We start from the raw sequence: 15,862 nt of genomic DNA, 5'->3' as shown, positions 1-15,862 counted from the left end.
ATTCTATTTATCAGGAGGTTAAGAGCATAAGTTCTCCCTCTACACAGGTCCAGAGCCCCTCATCATGGAGGTGTTTTTGGCTTTCTGTAGCAAGGCATCCTTTCCCTAATATGCTTTAGCTTGTCCCAGAATTATTATCCATGACCTTCCGAGGACTGCTAGCTCAACTATGCTCAAGCTACAAGTGTGTCTCTCAACTAGATGACCAGCATGATAGTGCTACTGTTCGTTTACTACCTTCATTTGCATTTTTATTGTGATTTATAATAAGTTGGTAGATCTGTTTATCCATCCTTGCTTTGATTAAACAGGATTCAGTAGATTGAATCCTGTAATGGAAACTATATTTCAGTCATGGAAATGTTCTATATAATTATAAACAGGTGCTCTGAAAAAAAATACATTTTTGTGCAGTATTCTTTACGGAGTGACTGCAATAGATACATAACCCAAAAACTATCTCTAGACTTATGTAAAATCCCATTATCAGACCTACTGTATTATGCAAAGATCACTGAAATGCCAATTGGCTAGCTGTGAAAATGAGGTTCATATATGCCAAGAGTAGAGAAAAATAGGTAGAAACAAAAGTTTTTCCTGACTTAAAAAGAATTGAAAAAGAGAGTTCAAATTAGATTTCTGGCAGCTCTTATAATGAGCGCAAGCTTTGTAGCTTTCTGAGCAAAATTAAGTGTAAGGTCAAACTATATTGAATTAATTTCTTTCCTGAAAAAGCAAAGCAAAGACAGATAAAAACAGCTTAAATTAAGGCTCTGTTTTTCTGTGTCTTTGCTTCTGCTTGGATTCATTTAAAAGATTAAGGGAGGAAGCAAAAATTTACAATTTTAGAACTCTGTTCTCCCAACAAAAGACTTGATTCTCTTTGTATTTTTTTTTCAACTGATTTAGTGTCTCAAAGGAAGAACTGGCTCTGTTGTTGAAAGTTTAAGAACAGTTATTGCATAGGACTTTTTATAGTGCTAATGAATGATGATGTTTTCTAAACTCAGTTATATGAAAAGTTAAAGGGATGCCATCAACTTAAAAATCATACTTCTCTCTGGTAATGTTTTACCTACTGTTGTGATATGTATTGTTACAAAAATTACTATAATTGAGATTTATTGAGGGAAATTGTTTTTCCTGCTTTTTAGTTTGTCAGTTTGTGCATTTGGCAGAATTTTGTATGTGGTCAATTTTATTCTTTCTCCTTGTATAATTAGTAAAACCAACATTTTCCAAAGTGACCTGTGATTTTAGGAACCACCTTTTTGGGTGCCCAGCTCCAGGAACTTTGGGCCTAGTTTTTCAGAGTTCAGCACTTGCACAGTTTCCATTGACTTCAGCTGGAGCCGTGAGTGCTCAGCACTCCCAAAAAGCAGGCCTCAGAGATAAGGCTGCGAGTCTGTCACGCAGGCCATGGAAGTCATGGATTCCATAACTTTCCGCAACCTCCGTGACTTCTGCAGTGGCCAGTGTGGCTGACCTCAGGGCCACCTGAGCAGCTGGCCCCACGGCCAGTCGCAACAGCCGCTGCTGGCGCAGCCCTGGGGACCCTTCAGGGCAGTGGTGCCCCAGGAGCAGCTAAGATTTAGTCAGGGTATTTATAGTAAAAGTCATGGACAGGTCTTAGGCCATACATTTTTGTTTATTGCCTGTGACCTGTTCATGACTTTTACTAAAAATACACATGACTAAATTTTAGCCTTACTCACAGAGTCTCAAACTGGGAACCCAGAAATGGAGGAGCACAAACTCAGAGGTCACTTTTGAAAACATTGTCTGAAGTAATTTTCCTTTGTTACTTGTGGGATCTTTCATACAGCAACAAGGGAAGAGAGAAACAGTTCTGAAACATCAGGCAAAGTTGACTTCATGGCAGGGAGACTTTGGCATAGATGTTGTACCTGAAATTACTTTTACCTCATATTTTTAAAACTTCCCTGACGTTCACATGGATGGTGTCCTTTTAATCTTGGCAAAATTAACATGTGAATTTTATTGCATATTACATGCATATTATTACCACAGGTGGTTTCTGTCTCCCATATATGATGTGTGCAATTGCAAAAAAATATTGTATCTGATAACCTTTTCCCAGGAGTGCCATATTGTAATCATAATCAGAGCTGTAGAACTTACTGGTTTGCAGTGATTTTCCTACTAATATTTCTACTCTTGAATGCTAGTCTAACCATTCGTTGCTTCCTGTTCCGCTTATTGTAATGCAAATAGAGATGAGTCTTTAGCACGTTCAGTATATGATGTTTGTACTTCCTTGGGCTCACTCCTAGAGTTGGACTGCACTCCAGTAGTTGGATGTCTGGCTGTATAATCTTCTGCCAATGTGGAGACTTGTGGAGGCAGGTCTGGGGGTTGCATTAGTGCTTTGGCCTGGGTATTTTTCACTGGAAAAGACTTTGTAATCACAGAAAGCAGTTACATATGTTCTTTTCAAGGGAACAGCATTTGCTCACCTTTAGCAACAGTAGTTCTCTGTGTACATACTGTGAAAACATATAGTTTAGTAATAACTACTTTGATGCTACCATTCTTTATTTGTTGTTGCTTTTATAAATATTTGGTAATCCATAGAATTAGCTGTCTCTACACCCCCTCACCACTTCCCCACGGAGATCTTTGGTTTCTCTTGATTGGTAAATGAAATAATGAAAGTAGATATTCCTGAGGCTGTTTAACACCAATTATGCTCATTTCACCTATGTTTAGGGTCGATGCTCAAGGGAGAACTGCAAATATCTTCATCCACCCCCACACTTAAAAACACAGTTGGAGATAAATGGACGCAATAACCTGATTCAACAGAAGAACATGGCCATGCTGGCCCAGCAAATGCAACTAGCCAATGCCATGATGCCTGGTGCCCCATTACAACCTGTGGTAAGCATGCTTTCAACTCTTATTTATCAACAGCAACACAGTGAAGAGCCACTGATAATTATAAAACAGATTATTGCAAAAACACTAAGACTGGTATAAGATAGCCAGTATCAAATATCAAGTAAGATGCCAGTAAAATTTGGCATTGACCACTAAGCTATGGAGAAATTAAATACAAGAAAATGCCTTTCTGTAACCATTTATAGTGCTTTATTTTACCTTGTTTAGACTGTACTTGGAATAATATTATTTCTTGCTTTGTTGATTTAATTATTTGAATTTTAATTTGAAAAAAAGTATGTCCATCCAGAGTGCCAGCAAAATAGACTTTTCCTTTGCACAGTTCACATGCTATAGGAATTTAAAAATGATTACATATTTTCACAGAGCACTGTTAGGCAAAGTTCAAAGCCGGCAGTTAGTCCTCTGTGTTTAATGTAAATTTGACATGCAAAGTCAACATATTAGGCAGAAGGATTACTAGGTTAATCTTGTTTTTTTAAATGGGGATAATGAGAACATATAAAAAATCTGTTCTCTGGTCACAACATGACCTTATCATTAATACATATTGCCTGTCCTACTTTTCTGATACATTGCTGTATGTATATTAAGCAAGGTATCACATAAGCTAGTCTCCAAGGGGATGAATTAGTTTATATTGCTGCAATGATCCACAGCCTCAGTGTGTTATAAACATGACTGTCATCAGCCAACTATATTCATACACAGTTGGGAGTTGAACACACAGTGTCAGACACATTGCTGATATAATTCCACTGAAATCAGTTGAGTTAAACTGAGGATAAATTTGGCCAAATCCTTCAGGTCCAGAACATTAACTTAATTATTTGAGGGCACCAATAAACATGTGAACAGACTGACATGTCCTATATAAAAAAGTTCACAAAGCTGTCCACTGCACTGCCATTTGCAGGAGTTCTTTTATTGCACACATAGAAGTGAGTGGATGAAAACCCTACATCTGCACTAAGACTTTCTCCTGATAGTTCCCCAAACAACCTGTCTCGGTTGTGGATAATGTGATGAAGTAGAATTCACCCTTGGATACCTTCCTTTTGTCTGCTTCCCTGGCAAGCTGCATTTATAATTTGTGATTTGTCTTTTTAACTTTTTTTTTAATTTTAAAATAATGTAGTAATCATTAAAAATTCCTAAACGTACAAGTAGAGATAATGCAAAAATCAGATCAGTAGCAAGAACTATCATAGTTGTGTAAAACAGTCGTAAGGTCCCACGCTTTGTGGGTCTAAAATATCAGTAATTTTTTAAACATATTCTAATTAGTTTACTCAATACAATTATTATTCTCTCATAGAACTATATGCCTCAGTCATTCCAAAAAAGAGGGGGGGAGGGATCTCCATATTACATCGACATTGATACCAATTATCAATACCATACGTTCAAGGTGAGAAAATATTACATTTTAATTTTTGCTGTGTTGTGATAGGCCTTTCTTAAAATTAAAAGTAGTACTAGTTAAAGCAAGGAAGTTAAGCAGACCAACAACAGCATACTAACACCAGAATGTTAAGGCACCATACTAACTGTGGAGATGACATAATGTTATCAAAGAATAACCCAGACAGTACTCTTGTCTTCCCTAAAATGTGGCCTACCAAAGGCCTTAATCTGTGGGTTGGCACCCACAGACATTTGCCTGCTTTCTAATATGAAATAATCTCATTCTTTGTACCCTCAAATAGCTCAAATGAAGAATGTCTTATGGGTTGTATCTTCAAAATGGCCCCAAACTGGCTTCTAAATTTTGTCATCCAATATTTTGAACATCTAAATCATAGATGTATATGTGCGAACAGTTTGTGTGCTGAAGTAGTCTTTTAAATTCTTGATTTGGGTACATAGCTATGCCATTTGTGCAAACAATTCCAAGTTTTGGATCATGCAAGAACTTGGCCATGCAAATTTAAGAGGGTGCTTTGGAAAAATCCTGTCCATAACATATCATTTGTTTGTATAATGCGATATAACCAAACTCAGCTTCCACTTGTCGTTTGCTTTGCAGGTACTAATATATAGATGCTATAGCTAAGCTGCAATAACATTTCTATTTTAAAACAACACTAAAACAATAATTTTCTGCAGTATAATCAAATGAAAATAATATTTACTTTAATGTTAAAGTCGGTAGGCCAAATTCTGCCTTTTCTCACATCCTCGGAGTCCCAAATCAGGAGCAGAATTGGGGTCAATATATTTTAAAGCATAGCACCAGGGCTTCTGTTTGTGTCCCAAGAAGCCCTTTGTACGAAGAGACAAAACACTTGCATACAGTTTTTGTACATAATCACTTGAGTGCTAAAAATGATAGAATTTATTTTTTTTAAAAGCTGTGTGCATTCAATATGTGCATGTACAATAGGGGGTTTTGGTGCACCAGCGATATTGTCTGCAAATGGATGCCACTCTAATAATCTGGTCCTAAAATTGTTTAATGGTTTCCTGAGCATAATTGAAACAGATGTTATTACAGAAGTATCGTAGGAAAAATGCATATGATCCCATTTGACTCTGGTTCTTTTTGCCTTGTGTTCTGTTTACTAAAAATCAATCACATATGATTTAACAAAAGTGAAATGACCTAACTTAGTGAAGAACCTGAAGTGAGAAAGTAAAGTGATAGCATCAGTTCAAAAACCATACTTCTGTTTGACAAATGTTTTGGATTATTTTGATACCGGTAATGGCTGTGAATACAATAACTGAAAGAGATAAGAGAAAAATATTTTCTCTCTTTTTTTCAGTTTACTTCATTCTTTTGTCAGCCTTAATGTATAGCCTATTTCCTCTGATATAGTCAGTTTCCCCCAAGGTGAAGAGATTTAAATCAAGGTAATTTAAATAATTATTTATATCACATGATTTTTTAAAATCATTGTTTAAAATCAGCCTGAAGCTTCATAAAACTAATTTGAAAATTTGTGATCTTGCAATTTCAGATTAAAATTTATAATAAACTAAATGATCAGTGATGGGGGTTTTAAATGCCATTGCTGGTAAGGTATCTTATTGGAATTTTACAAACTGCAGTAGCCAAAAATATTGAAAATGAATTTCACAAACACGAAAGTATATAACTTTATTCCCATCAACTTTATGTGCTTAAAGTTAAATGTGTACATAAGTATTTACAGCATCAGGAGCTAATATTACAATTTTAATACAACTTTTCTCTAAGTGCCGTAAAATCTTTGTCACTTCAAAACAAAACTACTTCAGTGTTACCAATCAAAGGTTACTTAGATTTTCTATAAAATAACAGTTATTTTGAACTTTTTACACACACAGGTCAGCATTTTCAAAATAGGACTCCTAAAGGCACATTTAGGCAATTAAGTGGGGTATTTTCATCAAGAGCACCTAGTTGACACAGGAGCATAAGTTTCATTGACTTGAAACTAAAAACTCTGATGGATGAGTATAGCCTGGTTGAAGTGCTTCAGCTTTCTTGATTGGTGGAAGTTCAATATCTTGGCAGTTGGTGTTGGTTACAGATATAGCATGGATTATTTTGTGTTTGAGTTTCTGTTGTTCTCACAACAAAGATGTTAATGAGGCCCTGGACTTGTCTTTTTCAACACAGATGAGCATTTAAGTATGAAAAACATTTAAATAAAAAAGTAGGAAGATGGGATCATAAAATCACAAAAATTGGCAGGTGGATTTAGGGACAGATACTGAAACTGCTTTTCTGAAATGACTAGATTTCAAGTTGCTGCACCTCTTCAGTGTACTAAAACTAAACTAAAATACCACATCAGCTTAACATTCCCTAATTTAAATTCCTGAGCCTTCCGATTCAACCTCTTCTCCCTCTTCTGCCTTGTTTGCATTTTCTGTAAATGTTTGCTGCCTGATGGATAGAGCTGGATGGGAAATGGTTTTCCAGGCCCACAAATATTTTTGACAGTGCAGAAAGTTTTTTCTGGTTCTCCATGGGATGAAGTGGAGACCTTTCGAAGTTTGTAACAAAAAAACTAGAGCGCGCCTCTCCACATCCTACAATTGCTAATAAGCTAGTAGCTGTTAGCACAGTCACTGGAACATGGGAGACCTGAGTTCAAATCCCTACTCTAAACCAGGCTGAGCAGGGTTTTGAACCCAGGTCTCCCACAATTCTGATGAGTGCCTTAACCCACCTGGCTATTGTGGACTCTAGAATGGGGAAGGCTTGATAAAAGTTTCAAATCTGGAATGTTCCCATGAACAATTTTGGAAATCAGCATGTTCTGACCAGAAAAAAGGTTTTGTCAAAAAATTCCCAACCAGCTCTACTCCTGGATTTCTGAAAAGTGTAATAAGCATGGAAGAGATATTCTGAGGATACTGTCACTTTAACAACCTTCCCCCTTCTAGTGTGAAACACACACATTTATGAAGAACACTCAGAGCAAGCCAAGGGTCAGAAAGGCGTTCTGAGTGCTGAAGCAGAGTTGGTTGTATGCACTGTCTGTCCAATAGCAGTCTTTATGCACTGCTACCCCTCTACTGGTGGCAAAGAGCAAGGTAGCTTCAAACCCATATTTGGGCAGGTGTCAACTTTTAATTGCTTTCCTTGACGGAGGTGGGTAGGATTGAGCCAGTGAGCAGTTGAACACATCCATCAGGTTTGTGAACCTGAATCTGACACATGATCATTCCAGGCCCTGATCTAATGCAAACATTTTGGAGAGTAAGAAAGAGAAGAGGGGATATAAGCTTTCTACAAGCCCTAAGCAATGTTTTCCCTGAGCCTTTAAGTCCATCATCTCCTCTGTTTCTTCATTGTGTTGATGACAAGTCCCTAAATGTTTCTTAACAAAAAATGGACTTTTTTCCTACCCTTTGAGGGAAGTCTGGCAGGATAAAATACAACAGGTTTCAGTCCCATCTCTTTGAAAAACAACATTTTAAGCTGGCAAAATCCTTCTTGTGTTTAAGCCATGTTAGAGTATAATCCAGGACGATACCTGTTTTTGTACTCTGAATGTCTAAACTGTCAGCAGTACTTAGGATAGCCTTATAACATTGAAGGAGTCACATAGCTGAGGTCAAATCTAGGAGACAGTGGTCCAAGATGAGTCATCATGTAAAATTCATGTCCTGTAGATATTCATACCTGTGCAAAGCAAGTAACAAGCATTATTAGTATTATTACAGTTAGTGCCTTGAAGCTGCAGGCAGGATTGAGGTCCCATTCTGATAGACACTCTACAAAGATGTAAGGTTGACACAGTCCTTGCCCCGAGGAGCTTACAATCTAACTATGTCTAAAACACTGCTGTTTTGGCTTCCTTATATTTTAAATGGGTAAAGTATGTGACTGCACAAGGCTCAACACAGTGGAGAGTAAGAAAGATCCCATATTTGCAAACCCCATAGATATATACTAATACTTCTTTCAGACTTCTCAGGGAAATCCTCCTTTACTTATCAGGATCACCTAATATTCTTAAATTATTGATTTGTACTTGTGAACCAGGCAGAGCCTCTAACCCATGAGCGCTACCAGCTCTGGGCACAAATTTTGCATCCGGTGAAGTTTCAGTGTGAACAAGTTTGTCCTGCAAATATCCTGATATTGTGTGGCTTTTCTTAGTCACCTGCAAGTCCGCTGCTTCTATGCTGCCAGAATGTTTTGTCCCTTGTATTGACTGTAATTGTAAGCCCATGGTACATTCTATAAAGCTGCCTGGGAATTCATTCTAAACTTTGAAACAGTGTGAACTTTGTCTCTTGGACTCTGGTGTCACTGATGTAGCCACAAGGGAAATCCTCAGCAGAATGTGCCAGCACTTTTACTTGCAGAGGCTTGTTGATTAAAGAAGTCCCCTTTTTGTTAATAAAGTATTAATTTAATATTGCAGGCATAGGTAGCAGCAGCTACTCTAAGCTGTATTATAAATTGCCTGTCTCATAAATTTCTGATTCCTTTTAGATGAAAATTTCCATGTTGGGTTTCAGTCCGATGGTATTGGGATTTTTTGGGGGGGCGGGGAGGGGGAGGGTTTGTTTTGTTTTGAAAAGTAAGCAAAATCAGTTCAGCTAATTTTGAGTTATTAGAGCTTGAGAACACATTCCACATGTGTTCTGATCAAAACTGGCAATTTTGGATGTGTATATTAGAAGTTTTGTGGACTCTTTATTAACATGGGTTAAGGACACATTTGTTAAAGAACATTGTGCTAGAGCCTGTAACATTTGCAAGTGGTATAGGGTTCAAGGAACCCTGTCAGCTGCAGACAGCTGTATTGGAGCAGGTTGGATTACAAATGAGTTTATTGTACCTTCAGATCCTGGAATTTATTGGCATAGGCAAAATCAAGTCAAATAGTTCTAGGTTTTATTTATTTATTTTTGCTTTGAGGATCCAAGGAAATCAAATGTAAAGATAAAAAAAAGAAATAATGAAGTACCAAGGTTGGAAAAATGAAGCTCTCAAAAGTCCTGAAATTCCCAAAGTAAAGGTTATTCATACAATGTTAATGCAGCCTCATTATCTGATTGTACCAGAAGAAGGATAGGAGACACTGCATGTGGTTTAATTAGGCCACAAGTTTATTATTAACTGTGTGGGAGTACCCAGCAGATAAAACTGTACAGTACAGGTAACTCCATGATCATTTCAGTAACTACCCAGGGAACTTCTGTCAGCTCCCCTCCTTTTCCCTCCCACCCTCCATCCTGGTCCTCAGCTAACCTGCTGCTGGGACCTTACCACCCCTCTGCTCCCCCACCTTGAATGAGAGAGAAGATGATCTGTAAAGGAAGGGGGATTGGCTCCTTGCTGTTTCAGTCATAGGAGCCCTGAACCCCCTCCCTCCCATTCCTGCTCCTTTAACAACCACTTCCTTTAAATCCTTTACCAAACCATTTAACTGATCACTGTATTCCCTACTGAGCTTCCCCGCCCAGCTTGCACCACTCTTCCAGTCACTGGGCGGGGGATGAGTCAGCATCCTCCTGCTGACCTGTTCTGCCTCTGCAGCAACTTCTATGCCTTTGCCCTTAAAGAGGTATATCCCTTCCCTGACAAGCTAGACAACAGGCCCGTCCCCCCCCTCCCAGTTTAAGGTGTGATGCAGTCATTGCCAGATTTTAAAACAAGTCGTGGATGCAAATAATTTCAATACATATTTTGTCCCTGCTATTATTTGTAGGAACATTTTCTGTTGCTTAGATATATATTTACTTGACATGTAGGCACAATCAGATATTTAGTCATCTGGGCTGGTTTGCAACCATTGTTTGAATCCACAAAATTAGATACACAAAGAGCGAGGCCCAATTCTGCCTGAAAATCAAATCTTCCTGTTTTCCTTCTTCACTGTAAACCTGAATAAATTTATTGTTTGCTTTTAATGTATGAGATCATTAAGGTACATGGGATATGTAATGAGACCAATTTATCATTGTGGGTGGAACTGGTTGGAAATTTTTTGTCAAAATGCTTTTTCATTGAAAAATGTCATTTTCATCATACTGAAATGTTTTGAAAAATATGTTTATTTTGGTGAAAATTCCCATAGAACAAAATTTCAAAATAAAATACCTCTTTTGGGAAATTTTTCATTTTGAAAAATTTCTTGTTTGAGTTTCAGATTTCTTTAATTCTATTTTTGTTTTTTGATCTTTACATTATTTCATGACCTGTTCATAGTACTGTGTGTCAAAGTGTCAAACTGTTTCAGTGCCACACAAACAGTAGACAATGAAGGAAGGACTCTGTGTAAGCTCGAAAGCTTGTCTTTCTCACCAACAGAAGGTGGTCCAGTAAAAGATAATGCCTCACCCACCTTCTCTCTCTAATATCCTGGGACCAACATGGCTACAACACCACCTTATAGTATTATGTCCATTTTAGAGGTGAGAAAATCAAGGCATATCATGATAAACCAGAGGCTTCCCCAAAGGCACACAATGAGACAGTAGCAGAGATGGGAATAAAACATAGGAGTCCCAACTCCCATTCCTCTGCTCTAACAAACCGTAAACCTCCTCCCCCACAAACCCCTCTTCTGATTTACTCCGGATTGCAGTAAATCCTTGTATAAAGAATTTGATTAAATGTTCTCAGCAATAGAAGCAGAAGTTTAGTGGGAACCCAGGGGGTTTCCTTGACTTGCTGTGGAGCATTTAGAAATGTTTTGCCTCTACCTTGTCTCCCCTTCCCTGAATTTGTTTAATTACAGAATGTGAATTAATATTATATTTCCATTTATTCTGGCAGTTACAAAATATCAACTTTTTAAAAGAAGTTATGGTTTGTATATTTTTTTTACATTGTTTCTGTATCATACTGTCAGATACTGTGTATGTTGATCAATCTCATGATAGTTTGTTTACCCAGTTTAATCAGAAACAATTAGCACAAGATTTCATTGGATATATTTGCTATATTAATTGCACATAGAGTTTGTGGAAATACTATGGTAGAAAGGAATGAATAAACTGAAATCTCTGAGACTTGGAGAAAATAGGTGTAAGTATACAAATTTATTCTTTGGAGAAATCTGGAGAAATTTATGAAAATGTTTGGCTTAATATTTAGAGTAGAAAAAGTCAATGGACAAATATCTCTTTGCATTTATATATAAATATATTAGATTTATAATATATTATATATAATTTATATTATAATATCCTCTGTGTGCAAGTCAGATGTGACAGAAATGTTCTCAGCTCATCTAGATAGCAAAGATGGCTTTACACCATCTTTACCCCAGTTCATCATGGGGCCAACTAAGAAATAATTTAGCCTTGGTGTAACTGAGAGCAGTCTCAGAGGTGCTCTAAGTTATGCCTACTCCTAATGGTTGTCTGAGGTCCCTGCACTGTCTGAGAATTTCCCCCTATCTTATAAGAAGCCTGGCTAAGAGAGGGAGATCCGTTAGGCTTATAGGTCGTGCATATTCATTCGTAGTCTAAAAATACAGGTTTGAAGAGCGCTGTCATTACATATTTACCAGCTACTTTACTGAGATATCAAAAAGTATGGACTCTGGGTTAAATTCTGCTGTCAGTTATACGATGGAGCAATTCCTTTGAATTCAGTGGAGCAGTGGAGTTACTTCAGTTTTATACCAGTGTAACAGCATAGAATTTGGCTTTATATTCTTGGTTGAGCTTCTGCTCCCTTTTAAGTTCTTCTTGCAACAGATGAGCTTGAAGCCTATGAAGGCTACAGTTGTTGGCTTCAGTATCCAGGGCACTAAGGCTATTTATTTCCTACTGAACGTTGAATGGGCAGCCTGTTTAGTTTAGCCAAAAAGATTTGTTGTTGTTGTTGTTATATTTTGATCTTGGACCTCTTTTACACTGGTGTAATTTCATTGCCTCACTACTGATTTACACTGGGGTAACTAGGAGGAGAATCTATGTCTGTGCTATTTAACAATGATTGAATGTAAGGATGCCTTCTGTCACCCACTAAGATTCCTTTCTCATTTGTGGATGTTTGTACACATTTCAAACATGCACATCTGAGAGCCTCTGACATCACAGTGAGTGTCAGATGCTTTTCTTACGTAGCCATGTGGGAGTGCTGATTTGTGGCCGTGCTACCGAAGGGATGATAGAGTCAAAGATCAGTCGTACTACTGCCACATGTCATATGCATGTCAGAATTATCAACTACAGAAAATTCCAGTGGAGGCTTAAAATTGAATTCCATTTTAATGGAATGTTTTACTAGATGAGTGCATTAAGATGCCATGTGTGCTTTATATTCCTTAGATAGAACAAATCCTTCATTTGAATTAATAGCAAAAATACACTGCTATCATGGGTAAAAAGACAGCCAGAACTAGCGACTTTAGAGTGTATGGTAGAACTAATGTACTGACTAGTATAAACATTAAAGAGTTGTTTCTTTTTTTTTTTTTCCAGCCAATGTTTTCAGTTGCACCAAGTTTAGCCACCAATGCATCAGCAGCCTTTAATCCCTACCTGGGGCCTGTCTCCCCTGGCTTGGTCCCAGCAGAGATCCTACCGACTGCACCAATGCTGGTTGCAGGGAATCCTGGTGTCCCAGTTCCTGCAGCTGCTGCTGCTGCTGCACAGAAATTAATGAGGACAGACAGACTGGAGGTAGGAAGTAATATGTTTTATTACCTATTATTAATCTTATGCATTAGTCTCCTGCATCTTCAATTCTGTTCTTCTGAAGAAAACTAACAGCACATAAATTATAATCCAGCCTGTTAATATGATGTCTTGATAAAAGCCTCTGAACAGAATGTGACATGAGCTTCATGCAATAAATTAATAACACATATACTTCTCTCACTAACACAAAAGGAAATAGGTGCTACTCAAACCTTTGAAGATTTGCTAAACCAAGCACAACAGTAGTAGCACCTAAGAACTATGTTAATGGGTGTGATGGATAGATATTGATAGTTGGGATTTGGTATAGTAATACTTTAGCTACCTGGATAAAAGATCTTCTTCAGCTTCTAGCTTATTTCCATTTTGGGAATATACTGCTAGATTTCCCTCAGAGGCCTCCGGTTTATCTTTTGCTACAGCCCTAGTAAATTCTGGTCCTTTTTAGCTGTTGTTCTCCTTTGCCCTGAATTTTTTCTTATCTAAAATGTCTGACAGTGTTTTTAACACCTTATGATGTCTTTGGCGACATAGGCCCTGAGCCAGCACTGTGCTGCAGACTGTCAAAATATGCTGAAAGATGGTTTTCCACTTAACCGCAGTTATCAGCATAGTCTGTAGGCTGGTGTTTATAATCCCAAATTGCAGAGACTTGATATTTATAATTAAACAATTAGAAAGGTTAAAAGACCATGTTAGCAACATATTATTTACTTTGCTGTTCTGTTTCAGGCTATTAATAGGGTTTTCCGATACAGTGATCTCCCCTAAAAAGGCAACATTTAGCCACAGTTATCATACAATGGTATCTGTAACCCCAATTGTTTCCTATGATGTGTGGTAACTGTGACTAGTGAGAACTTCTTAATACCAATCTCTATATTATTTTATACATTAAAAAAGAAATCTGTAACTTCCAAGAAGCCAGATCATGCAAATCCTTAATCACATGATAGATCTTTAATCACATAGGTAGTGTCCTTAAATTAAGAAAAGTTAAAATTTGGGGGGCAGATCTTCAACTGCTGTAAATCAATTTACACCAGTTTTGAAATTGGCCCTTCAATTACAGTATTTGAAAAAATTTGAGAGGTAAAAATGATGGATTGCCATTCCAAATATTTTAAATAAAATAATTCATAACTTTAGTGCTTTTCTGCCATTTTCGGGACCTACATCTGGAGGAGATCTGTCTCCTTATATGGATATTAATTCCCTTCCCCAGTCTCATCTCATGATTGCCAAGTTGCAGTTTAGAAAGTTGCAAGTAAGAAGCAGTGTAGAATGTCATCCGGAGTGTCATCACTCTTTGGATATTTCCCAAGCCTGTGTGAACTATTCTAAAAGTTTAGATCATCACAGTTTCCTCTTTTGAAAGATCACTTCACTTCCCTTTTTGGAGCCTTTTTTTCCGGGGGAGAGTTTTCAGAAATCCAGCCTGATCACTGGTGTAGCAATAACACACCTATTTGTGCAATGGTGGGCTGGTTTACACTTACCTCGTGATCCAGTGGCAGTTGACGGGAGTTACGCAAACTATGCAGAGTAGTTTGCGTAACTCACATTGACTGCTCTGCTTCCCTTCTGCGCACTGTTCACACTGTGCTGCGCTTCTTGAAGGGGCAGATTTACTCAGTCGACTTCCTGATCGATTGAGCGGGTCTAAGCTGACGGCTCAATCGATCCAGAAAGATCGATCTGGCAGCAGTGAATTTGGTGTAGCAATAACACACCTATTTGTGCAAGGGTGACTCTTCAGTTTACTTCCAGATCCTCAAGGAAGGTTTTTCTTTTGATGATTTTTACATCACAGTGGATACTTGTCAGGGATGAATTAAGACTAAATGAAGATAGATAGATAGATAGATAGATAGATAGATAAACAATTCAGGGACCTGAAATGAATCTCAGAGAAGAGAGTGCTGCTGTGAGAATTATTTTGGGGTCTCCTTCAGAGTGCTGGCAAGATCTGCTGGTCTGTTTGGTTGTATCACAATCCATCTATGCTCAATTAATTTTGCTTTATAATACTTGGAATGTGTGGGCATAGGAGCCTTCTTTTCACCCTCCCTAAATGGGAGCCAACCACAGTTGCAGTCTCCATACTTTCTTGAGCACAGGCACTGCTTTCTAGCAGCCTCTAGGAGTGCACCCTACTGTATATCAGCTGGCTCTGGAGGGAAAAGCATGCTGCACTCCTTTCACATTCCGGAAGCTACAGGGCAGGCCTGGTGCCTTAAAGGCACAATGTAACCCATAACACATGAGAAACTGCTGAAATTTGGAGCTAAGGTCAGTGGATCGTCAGAGTGGAGGATTTGGTCAGAATATATTTATTGAAGTTCTTATGATATTTTTGTTTGAAAACATGAGCAAAGTGACAAACCAAACTCCTGTACAACAGAGGGCTCTTCTCCTCCCATAACACCCAACAGCAGTAACTAAGAGCCATCTTAAAAATTTAAAAGAGCCCCAGAAAGCATCTGAAAGCAATAAACTTTAAAAAATGGCTAAGTAGGTATGCTTTGAAATTGGAATGAAAATAAAAAGAAAAGGTGCGGCCTGGAAATAGGCATTGGGACTTAAGAAATTTCTCCTTTGTCACCAGTTTCCTGATGGAAAATATCTATTGTTTGAGAATTTGTCCTGGATAGGTCTTCATTTTGACCCGAGAAAACTTTCACATTACAGCAGAGGACAGAGCAGAGCTTCTTTTCCTCTGATAAAATTAACTGTTTTGTAGTAACACCATTATACTGATGGCCCTTCTCAAAAATTGCATGGATGTTGATGTTTCAGGGATTCCTTTAGGAACACTGGACAGTCACTT

At 37.9% G+C, this 15,862-nt stretch overlaps 1 protein-coding gene across 10 annotated transcripts in view; it reads left to right on the top strand.

The window, feature by feature from the left end:
• The window catches only part of MBNL1 (muscleblind like splicing regulator 1), a 288,655-nt gene that overhangs the window by 248,380 nt on the left and 24,413 nt on the right, over positions 1–15,862 (top strand). For all 10 annotated transcript variants that reach the window (XM_067550238.1, XM_067550686.1, XM_067550444.1 and 7 more), the window contains 4 exons: positions 2,731–2,901; positions 4,241–4,333; positions 11,156–11,188; positions 12,814–13,014. In XM_067550238.1, the coding sequence (XP_067406339.1) occupies positions 2,731–2,901; positions 4,241–4,333; positions 11,156–11,188; positions 12,814–13,014 (498 nt within the window). The remainder of the gene's footprint in view (positions 1–2,730; positions 2,902–4,240; positions 4,334–11,155; positions 11,189–12,813; positions 13,015–15,862) is intronic.

This window comes from Emydura macquarii, unplaced genomic scaffold (assembly GCF_026122565.2).
Source record: "Emydura macquarii macquarii isolate MOO-44397 ecotype Brisbane River unplaced genomic scaffold, CSIRO-AGI_Emac_v2 contig_18, whole genome shotgun sequence".
Taxonomy (NCBI): domain Eukaryota; kingdom Metazoa; phylum Chordata; order Testudines; family Chelidae; genus Emydura; species Emydura macquarii.
This window is presented reverse-complemented; position numbering and strand designations above follow the sequence as displayed.